The sequence below is a fragment of the Ictalurus punctatus genome, chromosome 23, assembly GCF_001660625.3.
Source record: "Ictalurus punctatus breed USDA103 chromosome 23, Coco_2.0, whole genome shotgun sequence".
NCBI classification, from domain to species: domain Eukaryota; kingdom Metazoa; phylum Chordata; class Actinopteri; order Siluriformes; family Ictaluridae; genus Ictalurus; species Ictalurus punctatus.
In genome coordinates this window covers 18,860,474-18,878,407 of record NC_030438.2, presented here as the reverse complement: position 1 = coordinate 18,878,407, position 17,934 = coordinate 18,860,474, and the positions used below count along the sequence as shown (strand labels likewise).

Below are 17,934 nucleotides of genomic sequence, written 5' to 3'. Positions count from 1 at the left end.
GGGTGTCTGAGGTCCAAGGGAATTTCTTTTTCCTTCTATTTTACTATATTCCTTCTATTGTAGTGTGTGTGTGTGTGTGTATATATATATATATATATATATATATATATATATATATATATATATATATATAGCATTGAAGCAAACTTTGGTGGCATGTCACATGGTGACTTGGAAAAGAACATCAAGCACCAATACCAAGCCTTCAAGACCATGGTGGACCGAATCAGGAAGGACCCAGAAAAAGACGAGCGTTACAGAGAGGATTTCAAGAAAATCTATAGAAAACAAAAGGGCCGCCTGAATTTGAATGTGTTCTATCAAGCCGTCATGGAAGACCAGGGTCCTTTTGGGAGGCCACTACTGAATTATTATCTAGACCATTGCAACAAGAACAGGAAGATCATTGAGGCTAGATGCGCTCATCTGGCCAACCTTTTCCACATCGGCCTCATGGCACTGATGGCCTACTATGTGGTCACTGAGGATGATGAGGATGAGTTCAGGGAAGAATGGGGCCAAAAGGTCATCAACATTCAGACCAAGATGAAAGAAGTCCTGGATGAGTGTAGTGAGTAGGAATGATACCAAATTCACTGAAAGATTGTTAAACCACAGTGGTCTTGTATTGCATTATAATGTAGACAATGATAAACATATAAATCTTATTCATATTATGAGCAATGAGAACACTATTTTTTCTCTTGAATTACCACATAAAAAAATCCTATCTTTGATTCAATTAAACAGAATATGCAACATCTTATATGACTTTATAAATCTAAAAGTGTTGCTGAATGTATAGTAAAGCTGTATATTGCTGTATAAAGCTGTATATTGCTGCTGGATTTTGCTGCAAAAGTAAGATGCAAGTGCAACAGTCAAAGTCTCCAGAGGAAACTTACTTTACTCAGAGAGAAAGTCATATTACCATCAAGTCCCAGGATATCTTTTTAAGGACATATCTCACTCCAAGCTGTTCAGATACAATAACCACAGGGCAATATGCAAATTAGTGTGTCTTGCAGCAGTAGAATAGTGACATCTGCAGGTCTTACAAAGAATTACATTACTATGTTAAACCTGGAAACACTTTTGTGTAGAATCTACACACGGTAGTCCCACGCTGTCATAATAAGAGTTTTAAAAACGGTGCCTGGCATCATTCTTCACCCACTTGTTTATGTTATATGTCAAGAACCTACTCAAAATAGCCCACAATTCTCAGGCTAATCCCTGACTTGATGGACAGTATCTTCTAGGCAGAGTTGAGGTTGTGCCATATTCTTTTCATTTAAAAAATATAAGAAGAAAAATATGCTCTGTGGAGCATTCAAAGTTTGGAATATTTTTTGGGACATCCTGAGTGATACTTTTCTAGAACATTTTTTTTGTTTTTTGTTTGCATAGGTACAGCTGTGTGCAAAAGTTTGGGCACCCCAATCAAATTCCATATTTTATTTATTTTTAAACTGAAAAGAAGTCAACAAAACCGCTGCAACAAACTATTTTTAAAAATCACATTTTCCTGCGAATGTTAATGCGCAATTATGTTATATTTGATGAACTGAAAAAAAAGTTCTGAGACTTTACAGATAGAAAGATGTCCAAGTAAATGAAATGGCCAAGCACGTGCTTTTACTCTATTATAAAGTCAACTACCATCATTGATAGCAATTTGCTTTCAAACATGTTACATGTTACATATATTATGACTTTAGTAAAGCACAAAATACTAATCTGTGTACCTTAAGCCACACTAGTGTCATATCACAGCCAAGCCATGACTAATGGCCAAGTGGAACGAGTTAACCAGGAGAATGGCCGGTTTCTTAGGACATTCTGTGCCTCAAGCCCCGAGGACTGGAGTAGATTATATACGCACAGAACTCGCTACGTCACACAGCCACGGGGCTCACACTGTTTCAATGTGTGCTAGGCTACCAGCCTCCACTGTTCTCCTGGAATGCGACCCCCACAGAGTCACCATCAGTGGACCAGTGGTTCCAGAGGAGCGAACAGGTTTGGACCAGCACACACCAGCGCCTTGTACAAATGGCACACACCTACAAGCGCAAGGCCGACTGTCGCCACAGCAAGCACCTGCAGTACCAGCCCGGTGATGGAGTCTGGTTGTTCACCAAAGACTTCAGACAGCCACAAGGCTGCAAGAAACTTACCCCAAGGTACACCGGGCCATTCAAGACCGTCAAGCAGATCAATGAGGTCACCTACCATTTGGAACTAGCTCGACACAGTCGCATAGCACCCTCATTCACGTGTCACGACTCAAGCCCGTCATCACGGGATCTCTAGCCACAGATGTGCCCTTCGAAACCACTCCTGTCCCACTCGAAATCGATGGGCAACCTGCCTACCTCATCAAAGATATCCTAAACTAGTGGCGCAGCAGGGGTAAGCTGGAATATTTGGTTGACTGTGAGGGATACAGGCCAGAGGAACAGTGCTAGGTGCCGGCACAAGACATCCTGGACTCGCAGCTATGTAAAGACTTCCACGGATCGCACCCTGAATGTCCAGGACCCTGACCCCAAGGGGGAGACCCAGAAAGGACTCTGCTCCCGTAGTGAGCCCTGTGAGGTGGGGCTCTGTCATATCACAGCTAAGCCACAACTCAGTTTCCCAGGAGGCACCGCGGACTGCAAACATGGCCGCTGAGAACTACACTTCCCACGCACGCATGCGCTCGCCCTCCCCGGAGTTCTAATCGCACACACCTGCATCCAATCACACACTCTCACCACAGCACTTAAGAGACTCTGGATGCAAATAGACTTCGCGAAGAAAATGTTGAGTAGACTTGCTCTCTGCTATTATCCAAGCCGTTCATTGTGAGTTTTGCTTAAGTGACTTTGACCAGTGTTTCCGTCCCCGACCTCCATTTCTGCCTAGCCTCGTTTTGTTTATTTACCTGATCGCCTGACCCCTGCCAGTTTTCACAACCACAAACTTTGTCTTTCCCATTGGATTATTCTGCTTTGATTCTGTGACCCGCAACTGCTTCCGTCTCCACCCACGGTACGTGACTACTAGTTAGTGGCTCATTGTTAAGGTCTACATGACCAAGCCATTGGTTGCAGAATTCCAACATTTGATGGACTTATTTAGCAAGCCCTTCGCACAAACAAGGACACACACTTGACTCGGTGCTTTCTTTAGGTTTTCTGATTTGTAATGTGGAAGTTCTCTCTATCAGATCCTAGACCAGTTGTGTTTGACTCCACATCACCGTGTTCATCTTTTAAATCACAATCCATCAGCTATTATTCCCACCATATAAACTCCACTGAGAACCAGAAAGCCAAAAGTTAAAACTTTTTTCAGCCTTGGTTCACTAATAAAACTAGTATTCTTAGGCAGGAATGCAGGAAAGCAGAGTGAAAACGGAAGAAAGATAAACTCCAAGTCTCAGATGAGTATTAAAAGATATGTCTAACAAAGTATCAGCACTCAGTTCAAGCAGCAAGAGCTAAATCTTTTTCAGAGTTTCCCATAGCACCAAAACTATCCTTTCCTGCTAGTGTGTGTGTGTGTGTGTGTGTGTGTGTGTGTATACATAAGGACAGGGATTTCCCCTTTCTTCAGGAAAAGAGATAATGTCATACATGTGTGTATGAGCTAAAAGTATGTGTATGGGCCCTGTTTTGTTTTCTTTATATTTGTTCACACTGGGTAAAATCCTCCAGAAATATGCAATGAAAAATTGCAAAGCTCTGGACCCACAGGAACTTGCTTAAGAAATACTGATCATTGTCACAACATTGGCACAGTATGCTTTGAGTTTAACCCTTTTCTTTGCTGAGGCTCTGGTTTCACTGTTACACTCTGCCAAAGCACCATTTTGTTGTTGTTGTTGTTGTTGTTGTTCAACTGTGATACACAAGTGGGGTCCACACTGGAGTTTCATGCTTCACCTGTCTCTATCGTGTGTGATTAGGCAGTAGAGTAACATAGATAGGAATCTGCCACGAGCCGTGCTTCCTCCAGCTTCAGGTAGTCTAACAAGACCTGATATTTGAACAGCTCTGTACAGCTAGCTGGCAGGAGGCGCTCTAAAGCCATGTTCATCTACACAAATGGGTCTTTATGCAAGAAATCAGAAATTGTAGGTTTTGACCCTCCACAGGCGATCTCAGAGTGCAGATGAGCTTGTCCAGATGTCCAATGCAAATGAGTCATTACTCCAGCATGATCAATAAACTGGCTTTGGCCGACAGGATCAAAATAAAATGTACCATAACACGTTATGCTAGTTAGCAAAACGCTTGACCAGACAATAACACATTTGTAAGACCTGCTGTTAATTTAATAGTTTCATATAAATTAAACGGCAAACAAAAGCACAGACATGCCCGTAGTGTATGGCAGTGTTGGATGAAGTAGGGCGGTGTTGGACACTTATTGTAATACTCACTTGTATGTGTTAACAGCTTTACTCCTTTCACTATGCCTATTGTAGCGTGGTGCTAAGAACCTGCTAAGAAGTGAATACATTTCATCAATATATTTGAGCCAAACTGCTACAAGGCATATCCCACCAAAGCACGCCCCCTAAAAAACCAGTGAGCATTTCTCAGATATGAGTCACACCCTTAGCCTGCCCATATAGCACAGTAGTAAGGACGCTATCTCTTGTCTGCGGTTGCACAATAAACACAGCAGCAGCATTAAGAAGGGAACAGGTACATACATTAGAGCAGGTAAGGTTCTTAGCTTGGGTTCATTTTCTTTTTTATCTGTTTGCTGTATACCTGATGAAATTTTGGGCTGATGATGTTATTTTATGTGGAGAGAGCCATTGTTTGGGTTGTGTTCATTTTAAGCTAACCAGCTTGCCCTGACAATGGGCAGTGCTTCAGCACTAGATGTAGTCTCTACATTGTGTGTATCTGAGTATTTAGGTAAATTTATTGAAAGGCTATGTATATTTTGGCTATGGACATTTTATTTTAAGACTGGCTCCTAATAAAATGGTAGATACAAGAAGCTTTGCTAATGGCTATGGTTTGGGATTACCAGGGACAGATTTCCAGCCTGTGATTCACAGATGAATGACAATCTATCTTAATTGAATATGAAATTAAACTATGTTTTCTTTACACTTCAAGTAACTGACATCTTGCTTTCAGTAGACTATATGATGCACTATTTAATTCCAGCTTAATGATGAAAGCTATATCCATCCATCCATCCACCCATTTTCTATAGCACGTATTCAGTTTTATTTGTATAGTGCGTACAACAATGGGCATTGTCCCAAAGCATCTTTACAGAAATGTGTAAATTAAGGATATCAATTTTAAATGTATGAATTTATCCCTAATGAGCAAGCTTATCGTACACACCCTGGGCAGGGTGCCAACCCATAGCAGGGAACAATAGCACACACATTCACACGCTACAGACAATTTAGAGATGACAATCAGCTTACGGGGCATGTCTTTGGACTGTGGAAGGAAACCCCCGAAGCACGGGAGAACATGCGAACTCAGCAGAGGGCAGGGGCGGGAGAAAGCTATATTGGACTCCCTAATGTTTTAAGCTTAGGTTTTCAACTGAAAACCACAGCAGTTACTACAGTTTGGCCTCAGTTTAGGTTTTATTGACTCTATTTAATGTTACATTACTCTCCTCGGTTGTTAAAAAAAAATTGGATAGCAACCTACTACATATGCAGCAATGATAATTAAAAGTAAAAAAGTAAAACTGTTTACAGTAAAGATAAAAAGTATAAACTGGAGAGGAAGTGCCATTTCTTAAATCAAATATCTAACACTCATAGTGAATAAATGCCTATACCCTTGATAATAAACACAATTTAAACCTTATTCCTGCACCCCATGATTCCTTGTGTAAATTATGGTCATGACTTTTTATTCTAAAACATATGTTAAAACCTACCAAAAAAGTGCAAAAGTAAACAATAGGGATTTTAAGAAACCACATGAAACACATTCCGTCCAATGACGGCTATAAGCTACTTCCTCCAGTTACCAGGAGTTGCACCCATAAGAATTTCTATAGCAGTGCCCCCAGGAATAAGGTGGATATGACTGGAGGTCTTTTGTGTGCCTGATAAGGCAGAACACAGTGGTTGTACAGTTCGTGCTTGGTTGTTTAATACATTTTTCCTTTATTGTTTCAGACTCCCACCAAAGGCTAGCTAGACAAAAAACTAGTGACCCCTCTGCATCAATGGCAAACAAGGAGCAAATCAAGCAGACTGCAGCAATGGTGCTGGGCGGCTTGGAGAAAGTGTCCTCCTTTGCCTCCACCATCAACCCTCTGTTTGGCATCGTTACCTCACTGGTCGGTGTAGTGAGGAAAGGCCTATTGGAAGATGGAGCCAGTGAGCTGGACAAGGAGTTCCAGCAGATTCATGACAAGTTGGAGAGCATTGCTAAGTAGAACAAGCAGCTGCTGGACCAGATCCAAATTTCTGAGATCAACAAAAACTATGGTGACTATGAACAAAACATCAAGCACCAATACCAAGCTTTCAAGACCATGGTGGACAGAATCAGGAAGGACCCAGAAAAAGACGAGCGTTACAGAGAGGATTTAAAGAAAATATGTAGGAAACAAAAGGGACGTCTGAATTTGAATGTGTTCTATCAAGCCGTCATGGAAGACCAGGGTCCTTTTGGGAGGCCACTACTGAAATATTATCTGGACCCTTGCAACAGGAACAGGAAGATCATGGAGGCTAGATGCGCTCATCTGGCCAACCTTTTCCACATCGTCCACATCGCACTGATGGCCTACTGATGGCCTAAGGCTCATTCCTCTACACGCCCTCCCCACCGCCTTCAAGACAGCTGAGGCACTCTTTCAGCACGTGTTCAGGTACATAGGCACTCCGGAGGAAGTAGTCAGTGATCGGAGACCTCAATTCACGTCCAGGGTATGGTCCAGGTTTATGGAAACGATGGGGATCGCCTGTCAACCTCACATCTGGCTACCACCCACAAGCCAAGTGGAACAAGTTAACCAGGAGATTGGCCGGTTTCTTAGGACATTCTTTGCCTGAAGCCCCGAGGACTGGGGTAGATTCCTCCCTGGGCCGAATACGCACAGAACTGGCTACGTCACACAGCCACGGGGCTCACACCATTCCAATGTGTGCTAGGCTACAAGCCTCCACTGTTCTCCTGGAATGCGACCCCCACCGAGTCACCAGCAGTGGACCAGTGGTTTTAGAGGAGCGAACAGGTTTGGGCCAGCACACACCAGCGCCTTGTACAAACGGTACACACCTACAAACGCAAGGCTGACTATCGCCGCAGCGAGCACCTGCAGTACCAGCCCGGCGATGGAGTCTGGTTTTCCACCAAAGATTCAGACAGCCGCATGGCTGCAAGAAACATAAAGTTGTGTTTGTATACATAAGGACAGGGATTTCCCCTTTCTTCAGGAAAAGAGATGATGTCATACATGTGTGTATGAGCTAAAAGTATGTGTATGGGCCCTGTTTTGTTTCCTTTATATTTGTTCACACTGGGTAAAATCCTCCAGAATTATGCAATGAAAAATTGCAAAGCTCTGGACCCACAGGCACTTGCTCAAGAAATACTGATCATTGTCACAACACTGGCACAGTATGCTTTGAGTTTAACCCTTTTCTTTGCTGAGGCTCTGGTTTCACTGTTACACTCTGACAAAGCACCATTTTGTTGTTGTTGTTGTTGTTGTTCAACTGTGATACACAAGTGGGGTCCACACTGGAGTTTCCTGCTTCACCTGTCACTATCGTGTGTGATTAGGCAGCAGAGTTAAGTAGATAGGAATCTGCCACGAGCCGTGCTTCCTCCAGCTTCAGGTAGTCTAACAAGACCTGATATTTGAACAGCTCTGTACAGCTAGCTGGCAGGAGGCGCTCTAAAGCCATGTTCATCTACACAAATGGGTCTTTATGCAAGAAATCAGAAATTGTAGGTTTTGACCCTCCACAGGCGATCTCAGAGTGCAGATGAGCTTGTCCAGATGTCCAATGCAAATGAGTCATTACTCCAGCATGATCAATAAACTGGCTTTGGCTGACAGGATCAAAATAAAATGTACCATAACACTTTATGCTAGTTAGCAAAATGCTTGACCAGACAATAACACATTTGTAAGACCTGCTGTTAATTTAATAGTTCCGTATAAATTACACGGCAAACAAAAGCACAGACATGCCCGTAGTGTATGGCAGTGTTGGATGAAGTATGGCGGTGTTGGACACTTATTGTAATACTCACTTGTATGTGTTAACAGCTTTACTCCTTTCACTATGCCTATTGTAGCATGGTGGGTCGATAAACCTGCTAAGAAGTGAATACATTTCATCAATATATTTGAGCCAAACTGCTACAAGGCATATCCCACCAAAGCACGCCCCCTAAAAAACCAGTGAGCATTTCTCAGATATGAGTCACACCCTTAGCCTGCCCATATAGCACAGTAGTAAGGACGCTATCTCCTGTCTGCGGTTGCACAATAAACACAGCAGCAGAATTAAGAAGGGAACAGGTACATACATTAGAGCAGGTAAGGTTCTTAGCTTGGGTTCATTTTCTTTTTTATCTGTTTGCTGTATGCCTGATGAAATTTTGGGCTGATGTTGTTATTTGATGTGGAGAGAGCCATTGTTTGGGTTGTGTTCATTTTAAGCTAACCAGCTTGCCCTGACAATGGGCAGTGCTTCAGCACTAGATGTAGTCTCTACATTGTGTATATCTGAGTATTTAGGTAAATTTATTGAAAGGCTATGTATATTTTGGCTATGGACATTTTATTTTAAGACTGGCTCCTAATAAAATGGTAAACACAAGAAGCTTTGCTAATGGCTATGGTTTGGGATTACCAGGGACAGATTTCAAGCCTGTGATTCACAGACGAATGACAATCTATCCTATGTGAATATGAAATTAAACTATGCTTTCTTTACACTTCAAGAAACTGACATCTTGCTTTCAGTAGACTATATAATGCACTATTTAATTCCAGCTTAATGATGAAAGCTATATCCATCCATCCATCCACCCATTTTCTATTCAGTTTTATTTGTATAGTGCGTACAACAATGGGCATTGTCCCAAAGCGGCTTTACAGAAACATATAAATTCAGGATATAAATTTTAATTGTATGAATTTATCCCTAATGAGCAAGCTTATCGTACACACCCTGGGCAGGGTGCCAACCCATAGCAGGGAACAATAGCACACACGTTCACACGCTACAGACAATTTAGAGATGACAATCAGCTTACGGAGCATGTCTTTGGACTGTGGAAGGAAACCCCCGAAGCACGGGAGAACATGCAAACTCAGCAGAGGGCAGGGGCGGGAGAAAGCTATATTTGACTCCCTAATGTTTTAAGCTTAGGTTTTCAACTGAAAACCACAGCAGGTACTACAGTTTGGCCTCAGTTTAGGTTTTATTGACTCTATTTAATGTTACATTACTCTGCTCGGTTGTTAAAAAAAATTGGATAGCAAGCTACTACATATGCAGCAATGATAATTAAAAGTAAAAAAGTAAAACTGTTTACAGTAAAGATAAAAAGTATAAACTGGAGAGGAAGTGCCATTTCTTAAATCAAATATCTAACACTCATAGTGAATAAATGCCTATACCCTTGATAATAAACACAATTTAAACCTTATTCCTGCACCCCATGATTCCTTGTGTGAATTATGGTCATGACTTTTTATTCTAAAACATATGTTAAAACCTACCAAAAAAAAGTGCAAAAGTAAACAATAGGGATTTTAAGAAACCACGTGGAACACATTCCGTCCAATGACGGCTATAAGCTACTTCCTCCAGTTACCAGGAGTTGCACCCATAAGAATTTCTATAGCAGCGCCCCCAGGAATAAGGTGGATATGACTGAAGGCAGAATGCAGTGATTGTGCAGTTCGTGCTTGGTTCTTTAATACATTTTTCCTTAATTATTTCAGAATTCCACGTGACCAAAGGCTAGCTAGACAAAAAAAACTAGTGACCCCTTTGCATCAATGGCAAACAAGGAGCAAATCAAGCAGACTGCAGCAATGGTGCTGGGCGGCTTGGAGAAAGTGTCCTCCTTTGCCTCCACCATCAACCCTCTGTTTGGCATCGTTACCTCACTGGTTGGTGTAGTGAGGAAAGGCCTAGTGGAAGATCAAGCCAGTGAGCTGGACAAGGAGTTCCAGCAGATTCATGACAAGTTGGAGAGCATCTCTGAGCAGAACAAGCAGCTGCTGGACCAGATCCAAATTACTGAGATCAACAAAAACTATGGTGACTTGGAAAAGAACATCAAGTATCAATACCAAGCCTTCAAAACCATGGTGGACAGAATCAGGAAGGACCCAGAAAAAGACGAGCGTTACAGAGAGGATTTCAAGAAAATCTATAGAAAACAAAAGGGCCGCCTGAATTTGAATGTGTTCTATCAAGCCGTCATGGAAGACCAGGGTCCTTTTGGGAGGCCACTACTGAAATATTATCTAGACCATTGCAACAGGAACAGGAAGATCATGGAGGCTAGATGCGCTCATCTGGCCAACCTTTTCCACATCGGCCTCATGGCACTGATGGCCTACTATGTGGTCACTGAGGATGATGAGGATGAGTTCAGGGAAGAATGGGGCCAAAAGGTCATCAACATTCAGACCAAGATGAAAGAAGTCCTGGATGAGTGTAGTGAGTAGGAATGATACCAAATTCACTGAAGGATTGTTAAACCACAGCAGTCTTGTACTGCATTATAATGTAGACAATGATAAACAAATAAATGTTATTCATATTATGAGCAATGAGAACACTATTTTTTCTCTTCTTGTATTGTTTCTATGCCTTTTTATTGGATTAGCACTTAAAAATCCTATCTTTGATTCAATTTAAACAGAATATGCAAAATCTTATATGACTTTATAAATCTAAAAGTGTTGCTGAATGTATAGTAAAGCTGTATATTGCTGTATAAAGCTGACCATACTGTTTCATTGTTTTATTGACTATTAGCTTGCTATATACACACACAGTACTGTGCAAAAGTCTTAGGCACCCTATTTTCCTTAGTACAAACTTTGTTATGGATTTTTATTTCATGACTTTCTACATTATTGAGTCAGTACAGAAACATTTAAACATTTTAGATATCCAAACATTAGTTTTCCAGCACAAAATGAAGTGTTACAGAAAAACGTTTGTATGTCAGTAAAGAAAGCAGCATATTAAGTGGTAAGAGACACCTTTCAGACAAAAAACACAATGAAGGCTGCTGGATTTTGCTGCAAAAGTAAGATGAAAGTACGACAGTCAAAGTCTCCAGAAGAACTGTGGCTGGTTCTGCAAGATGCTCGATAAAACTTACTTTACTCAGAGAGAGACTCATATTATCAAGTCCCAGGATATCTTTTTAAGGACATAGCTCACTCCAAGCTGTTCAGATACACTAACCACAGGGCAATATGCAAATTAGCGTGCCTTGCAGCAGTAGAATAGTGACATCTGCAGGTCTTACAAAGAATTACATTACTACGTTAAACCTGGAAACACTTTTGTGTAGAATCTACACACGGTAGTCCCACGCTGTCATAATAAGAGTTTTAAAAACAGTGCCTGGCATCATTCTTCACCCACTTGTTTATGTTATATGTCAAAATAGCCCATAATTGTCAGGCTAATCCCCTCTTTACCCAGCCACTTTTCTAGAACATTTTTAGTTTTTTTTGTTTGCATAGGTAAAGCTGTGTGCAAACGTTTGTGGACCCCAACCAAATTCCATATTTTATTGATTGTTAAACTGAAAAGAAGTCAGCAAAACCACTGCAGCAAACTATTTTTAAAAATCACATTTTCTTGCGAATGTTAATGCGCAATTACGTTATATTTGATTAACTGAAAAAAAAGTTCTGAGAGTTTACAGATAGAAAGATGTCCAAGTAAATGAAATGGCCAAGCACGTGCTTTTACTCTATTATAAAGTAAACCACCATCATTGATAGCAATTTGCTTTCAAACATGTTACAGGTTACATATATTATGATTTTAGTAAAGCACAAAATACTAATCTGTGTACTTTAAGCCACGCTAGTCAGTGGCCCATTGTTAACCCAAGGTCAACATGACTCACTGTCACATGCCTGTGCATACGCCATCTGCTGCATACCTCTATTTACCCACCAGACTTCTGGGTAACACTGGATCGTGCGTTTATGAGTTATTACTCTTCTACAAATGTATGCTATAAAGTTAAACATTAATGAATGCATTGAATGGTCTAAAGTACGAGTGTCAGAATCATTCCAGTCCCTGTGTACACTGGGGACTATAAAAATTATCAAACATTATAAAGAGTGCATTAATATTAACCCACGAGATGCAGGTGCACTACTGTCAAAGCTGCTTTTATATAAAATTAACAATCTAATAATTAAACATCTTTAGACATTCCAGAATCGAGAATTCGACTTCAGTTTTCACTTTCAGTTTTTTGGGTTTTTTTTCAAACTCTCAATTAGTGTTCCCGACAGGATGCGATAAACATGTGATAGTATATAGGATAGATTGTATGACCATAAAAAAGATGGATAGAATTGTAAAGGCAGCTTATCTGGATCAGGTATGGTTCCTCCAAATTTAGATTTAACACACAAGAATATACATAATAAAGCACAATAAGAATAATGATCCACATCCTTACTCTCTGGAAGACAACAGGCATGCATGAAGGCATTTGTACAACGCGTAGTATATAAAATATATTTAAGGAATAGCATTCTAATCACACTGTCATCATTTATAGAGCATATGAAAATGATAAGAAATGTATTTCACATAATAAGACACAGTAAGGTTGCACTGAAATTCCTGTATTCTGGAAGACAGCAATCTTTTAAAATCAATGTAAGTTTCTTTTTTAGTGATAGTAAGCACATCGATATAGAAGGCCTGAGGCTAATTCCCATGCTAATGACAAGTCATGTGACACCTGCCCAAACGTGTCTGCTGTCAGATGTAATCCACATATACAGTAAAGGTACAACCAAATCAGTCTTAGCTACTTTACGTTAGTCCTGATTTATTTCCTGCACTGAAATTGAAAATGTATGGAAATAAATGCCATAAAATGTGTTACAGTCTTTATTTATTATCATATTGCTTCTAACTTCTTACCTTCTGTAATGCAATGTTTTAGTCCAGGTGTATGGATTTTTTATTATTATTATTTAATTACAGTATGTCAGGAAATATTTAGTTTTTTTTTAGATTTCATTCTAATCAGCTCCAACACATATCAAACCTGCTTGCCTAGTTTAACCCGTCTCATAGTTAGTGATGTTTAGTGTAACAGCTTTTCAATGTTTGGATTTAATACAGATGAATGCCAAAGCTGTTCTGTAAAACCTGCCCTAACACCAAAGCACGCCGGACCTAATTTGAAGTTCTTTGAATTTCCTAGGTTTTTGTAACTATTTTTGTCATTCTAAAATGATCATTATTGTTATTGAGGAGACTTTTTGTTTGCTCTGTTGGTCATGACAGTTGATGCTGTCCTAAACCATTTTGCAGAGCAGAGTAAAAGCCTATGAATGAGGAAATGACCCATCCCTCTCAGAGTGAGCTTCTAGGCATGCTCAGAAGAGGTGGAGCCCATCCATAGTAGGAGGGCTGTGAGAAGCGAGGTTATAAATAAACGTCACATAGCCACAGAGGAGTGCAGCTCTTCCTGCACAGCTGGGCTTCGCTGGCACACCACAGAGGGCACCTCTGCACATTTCTCCAAATAACTGTAAGCCTTTTCCTCTTCTTAGTGTTTTGTGCTTCTTTGCTTTTCCTTTCACTGAGCAGTGGCATAAAAAAAGAGATCTTTGTACCTATCTACAATATGGATTGGATTTCTGGTTACATCGATAGATACAATAAGGAAAGGTTTCAAGATGGCCGTATTTTGTGTTTTAGTAAACACTGACGTGTGTAACACTTTGTCTTCAACGTCAGTGTCGTAGGATTAGTAACCAAGGATGTGGTTTTGAGATTTAAAAAGACTTTGCTAATGATAAAAGGCAATGGTCTTTGTGCTAACAAACTATGACAATGGATTCTGTTTAGTTTAGGTTTGGAGCTTTATTAAAATAATATTAATAATAATAAAAAAACATTCAAAGGGAAAACTGAAAATCGGTGTTGATTGGTGACCCTCTAAAATTTTCAGAGCTTTATGAGCAATATAACTCCAATCTGTAGATCAATTCTAGTGTGGCAGAGCTTCATTCACTCAAGCAGTTGTAAGTCAGGTTTTTGAGAGCATGTTCCTGTTTTTGGGTGTGGTCTTCAATAGGGAGTGTTAAGTTTAGAAAACTGTTTCTCAGGAACCGCCAGTCCGATTCAGCTGAATTGAGGTTAGCTTAATTTGAAAGTGTTTGCTAATGTCGACCTGGCTGCTGAAAAAGTTTTCAGCTTTCAGATGGGCCAGTTAACTTTCAGCAGGCATTTGATAGGGTTAACAGTCAGTAATTGTCACAAAACCTGAATAATAGGCACCTCTAGGAACCCACTAAAAATGATGCCTTGTCACTCACACTGGCCACTTTGGGGCTCTATTAAACCTTCTTCATGTAGTCAAGAATATCTCGTGTAAAATAAGGCGTACATTGAAGATTCTTTCATTGGCTATCTTTCATCGATTCATTTTCAAATATGCAAAACAAACTATCCCTAGGATTCGTACTTCAAAACTGTGGTGTCAGATTACTCATAAGTGCCTGCCCATCAATGACTTTTATCAACGCGAGGCAGAGCTTACTTTTTAGTCAAACAGCTACAACATGAAATATTAGATGGATTCAGTTAAAACCTGAAAGGCATATTCAGGACTAGGTTCTGAGGTTTGTCAATGGGAACACCATAGCAAACAACAAGGATACCATAGCAACTACCTAACAACAGCCTAACAGCCACACGGAACATCACAGCAATACCTTAGCAACCAACGAATGACTAACTACATTCTTGCGAATACTGCAATTTTGCTGCAGGTTACTGCAAAGAAATGGGATTATTTGTACAACACCTACACAATCAACATTCCTGTTATCATACAAGGCATATCCCACATTTATAAATATTTATTATATTGGTAGCTATCTCAACTCTAAAAACTACCTCAGCTCGACATTGAACAGCATTGCACTGCACTTTATTCCACATACAGATCATAGTTTTTCTGTAGGTAAATTATGTTTTAAATACATTTTGTTTTGTGTCACTGGACAGTCGTAAAAAGTATTGTGGTAGTGCATGTGGTAGTGTGTATGGTTGTGTGTTTGACCAATAAAATATTATTTGATTTGATATCACCTGCCTGAAAAATTTTTTTAAATGACTTTTCTTGCTATGTTACAGAAAGAACATTTGCCTCCCTTAACGGAAAAAGACCTCTTTCCCGACATCCAATATGAGTGGTGTGGCAGAATGGATTTTGGAAAATAAGGACAAGATTGAAAAGGGAGTGGAGATCCTAGGTAAAGGCTGTGAGATCCTGGCAGTCACTGTAGGCCAGTTCAATCCCATCCTGGAGGCAGTTTTTATGGTCTCAGCTGAGCTCCTTGGCAACCCAGAGGGCAACGAGGCGAAGTATCTTGCTGATCAGTTTGAAAGTGTCAACCAGAAGTTGGAAAAGGTCCAGGGTGAGATTGAAAAAACACAGCTGGTGCTGCAGCGATCATCGTTGAACATCGAGAACTTTACGTTCTACACACAGATAATCAACCAGTATGAAATGTTTAAATATATATTCACAGCCAAACCCAAGTTTAAGAAGCTGAAGATAGATGAGTTCCTTGAATTCTTTGAGGAATATGAGGGAGAAAAGAACCTTGATTGCTTGTACGATGCCTTCACTAGAGAGAACTCTTCTGGAGATGCAATGCTGGACACGATACTGGCCACCGAGCAGCGGAGCAGGAGGGCAGTGGAGGAATTCTGTGCTTCGATGAAGAAGGTGTTTGTGGTTGGGATCGTGGCATTGATGGGCTACGCTGCGCTAAAGGAAGGCACTGTTGAAGAGGATATGGTGAAGAAATGGCAAGACCGTATGGAGGAGGTGGAGAAGCGCATGAAGGCAGCAGTAGATGAATGTGTGGACAACTTTCCTGCACAAGCCAAGATTGATATAAATCAGAAGCTTACAGAGAGGCAGAGCAGTGTCGACCCTGAGTTTACTAAATTCATACTGGATGCCCTTGTCAAGAAGTATGACTGGGTGTCCTGGTCAGTTAGGGTGTTTAAAGATGATGACAGCAGACTTGGGAGGTTTCTGTTTGGCAAGCGGCGCCATATAAATGGAGGTGACAATTATTTTGATTTTTTGAGCAATAATAAAATAAGGATTGTGGTGTCTTTCACTGCGGACCCTAAACCGCTCAACAAGAGTCAAATAAATGATGAAATAGAGGAAAAGAAAGGTGATATGAAATCTATGGCTGAGTCTCTATGTAGGAGTTTCCCTAACTGCCATGTGCATGCTGTCAGTCGCGCTAACAGAGTGGAGGAAGCCAATAATTTCAACCCTGAGCACTTTTATTATATACATCACAAAAAAGCTGACATTTGTATCCACTCAGAATAATGGAATTTAGATCAAATTAAATCTATTAATGCCAATCAGAGTCTACACTATCTGCTCTATTTGGATTCTCCAGGCTCCTATTAATTAACGGATTCTACATTTAGACAAAAATTTATGCTTCTTATTGTTGTTGTAGCACTTAATCATGGAAACAAGACAGATTTAGACTGAGGGTCAAAGCACTATGGCTTGACCGGAACACATTAGGCTCTAAAGAAGGAAATATGAACAGAAAAGAAGTTTAATATTGTTTTAATGTCCATACCTTATATAAACCCTTACATATGTAAATAAACCCAAAGTTTAGTAAACCTATTCCCAGCTTATGACCTTTTTTTCTGATACACCTAATGTAAACACTGGTTACATTCCCAGCATTTTTATTTTATATTGTTATATCTTTTTGCATTACCCGTTACTATTGTCCTGTTTCAGTAATTATTGTACTACCTTGTGCTGTTTGCACATGCACTTTATACAGTCCTGTGTAGGTCTTATTTAGTTCTGTGTAATCTCATGTATTTTGGTGTTGTGTTATGTAGCATCATGACCCTGAAGGAATGTTGTTTCATTTCACTGTGTACTCTACCATCTGTATATGGTTCAAATGACAATAAAGCCAGAATACAGACTTTCCCTTCTAAACTCAGTGCATGAACTTGTCAATCTATTAGAGCTTACTGTTAAATACAGGCTTTTAAGCTATTATTAGATTTTACCATTACATCATTGAGCATTAGTAATTAATACATAAGTAATGCATATAAAATGATTAATAAATGATACTATTGAAATATCTAATCATTGTTTCTTCTTTTATATTCTTTTATATGCCTCGTACAGCAGGGTCAACTTCAGTGACACGTTTAAATTGGTATTTATTTCTAGCATATTTGAATATGAATGAATAATCAATAAATAAAGAGTAATCAATGATCAATAAGTACGGTTTCAGAAAGAAATTTCCCCAAAATTCATCATCAGCTTATTCTAATATGATTTGAACAGACTAAGTTAAATGGACTACATATTAATATGTTGGCCTGTGTATCATTCCATAAATCCATTTCTGCACCAGTAAACAGCACTGACATGGTTTTAGAAAATATTTGACATTTTCCAAATTAACAACCTACACACACACACACACACACACACACACACACACACACACACACACACACACATATATATATATAGTACTATAGTAGTTCTATAATTCCTGGTCTGCCCTTGTTCCCCTGAGGACAACTCAAAAAGGTTCTTTATTCCCTTTATTTTTACTTTCACTTCTCAGCAGACTCATTCA

The 17,934-nt window shown here is 39.9% G+C and overlaps 3 protein-coding genes across 4 annotated transcripts; all 3 read left to right on the top strand.

Annotated features, from left to right (window-relative positions):
• Nucleotides 1-156: 156 nt before the first annotated feature.
• Nucleotides 157-612, top strand: LOC124626228 (protein rapunzel-like). The gene has a single exon (XM_053674694.1). The coding sequence runs from the start codon at nucleotides 157-159 to the stop codon at nucleotides 577-579; it is 423 nt and encodes a 140-aa protein (XP_053530669.1). The 3' UTR covers nucleotides 580-612.
• A 7,144-nt stretch (nucleotides 613-7,756) lies between these two features.
• On the top strand, nucleotides 7,757-10,992 carry LOC108256190 (protein rapunzel). The gene is made up of 2 exons (XM_017452797.3): nucleotides 7,757-8,550; nucleotides 9,967-10,992. The coding sequence occupies exon 2, from the start codon at nucleotides 10,024-10,026 to the stop codon at nucleotides 10,699-10,701; it is 678 nt and encodes a 225-aa protein (XP_017308286.1). The 5' UTR covers nucleotides 7,757-8,550; nucleotides 9,967-10,023; the 3' UTR covers nucleotides 10,702-10,992.
• A 2,657-nt stretch (nucleotides 10,993-13,649) lies between these two features.
• LOC108256181 (uncharacterized) lies at nucleotides 13,650-17,426 on the top strand. 2 transcript variants are annotated; one of them, XM_047150258.2, is made up of 3 exons: nucleotides 13,650-13,787; nucleotides 15,401-15,769; nucleotides 15,902-17,426. In XM_047150258.2, the coding sequence occupies exons 2-3, from the start codon at nucleotides 15,453-15,455 to the stop codon at nucleotides 16,623-16,625; spliced, it is 1,041 nt and encodes a 346-aa protein (XP_047006214.1). In that variant the 5' UTR covers nucleotides 13,650-13,787; nucleotides 15,401-15,452; the 3' UTR covers nucleotides 16,626-17,426. The 2 variants fall into 2 exon arrangements, with proteins under 2 accessions (XP_047006214.1, XP_017308259.1); XM_017452770.3 differs by having other exon boundaries at nucleotides 15,401-17,426.
• The last annotated feature ends 508 nt before the right edge of the window (nucleotides 17,427-17,934 follow it).

Bases quoted from the DNA above. Each gene is read 5' to 3' on its own strand.
- LOC124626228 (XM_053674694.1), top strand. From the start codon at position 157: ATGTCACATGGTGACTTGGAAAAGAACATCAAGCACCAATACCAAGCC.
- LOC108256190 (XM_017452797.3), top strand. From the start codon at position 10,024: ATGGCAAACAAGGAGCAAATCAAGCAGACTGCAGCAATGGTGCTGGGC.
- LOC108256181 (XM_017452770.3), top strand. From the start codon at position 15,453: ATGAGTGGTGTGGCAGAATGGATTTTGGAAAATAAGGACAAGATTGAA.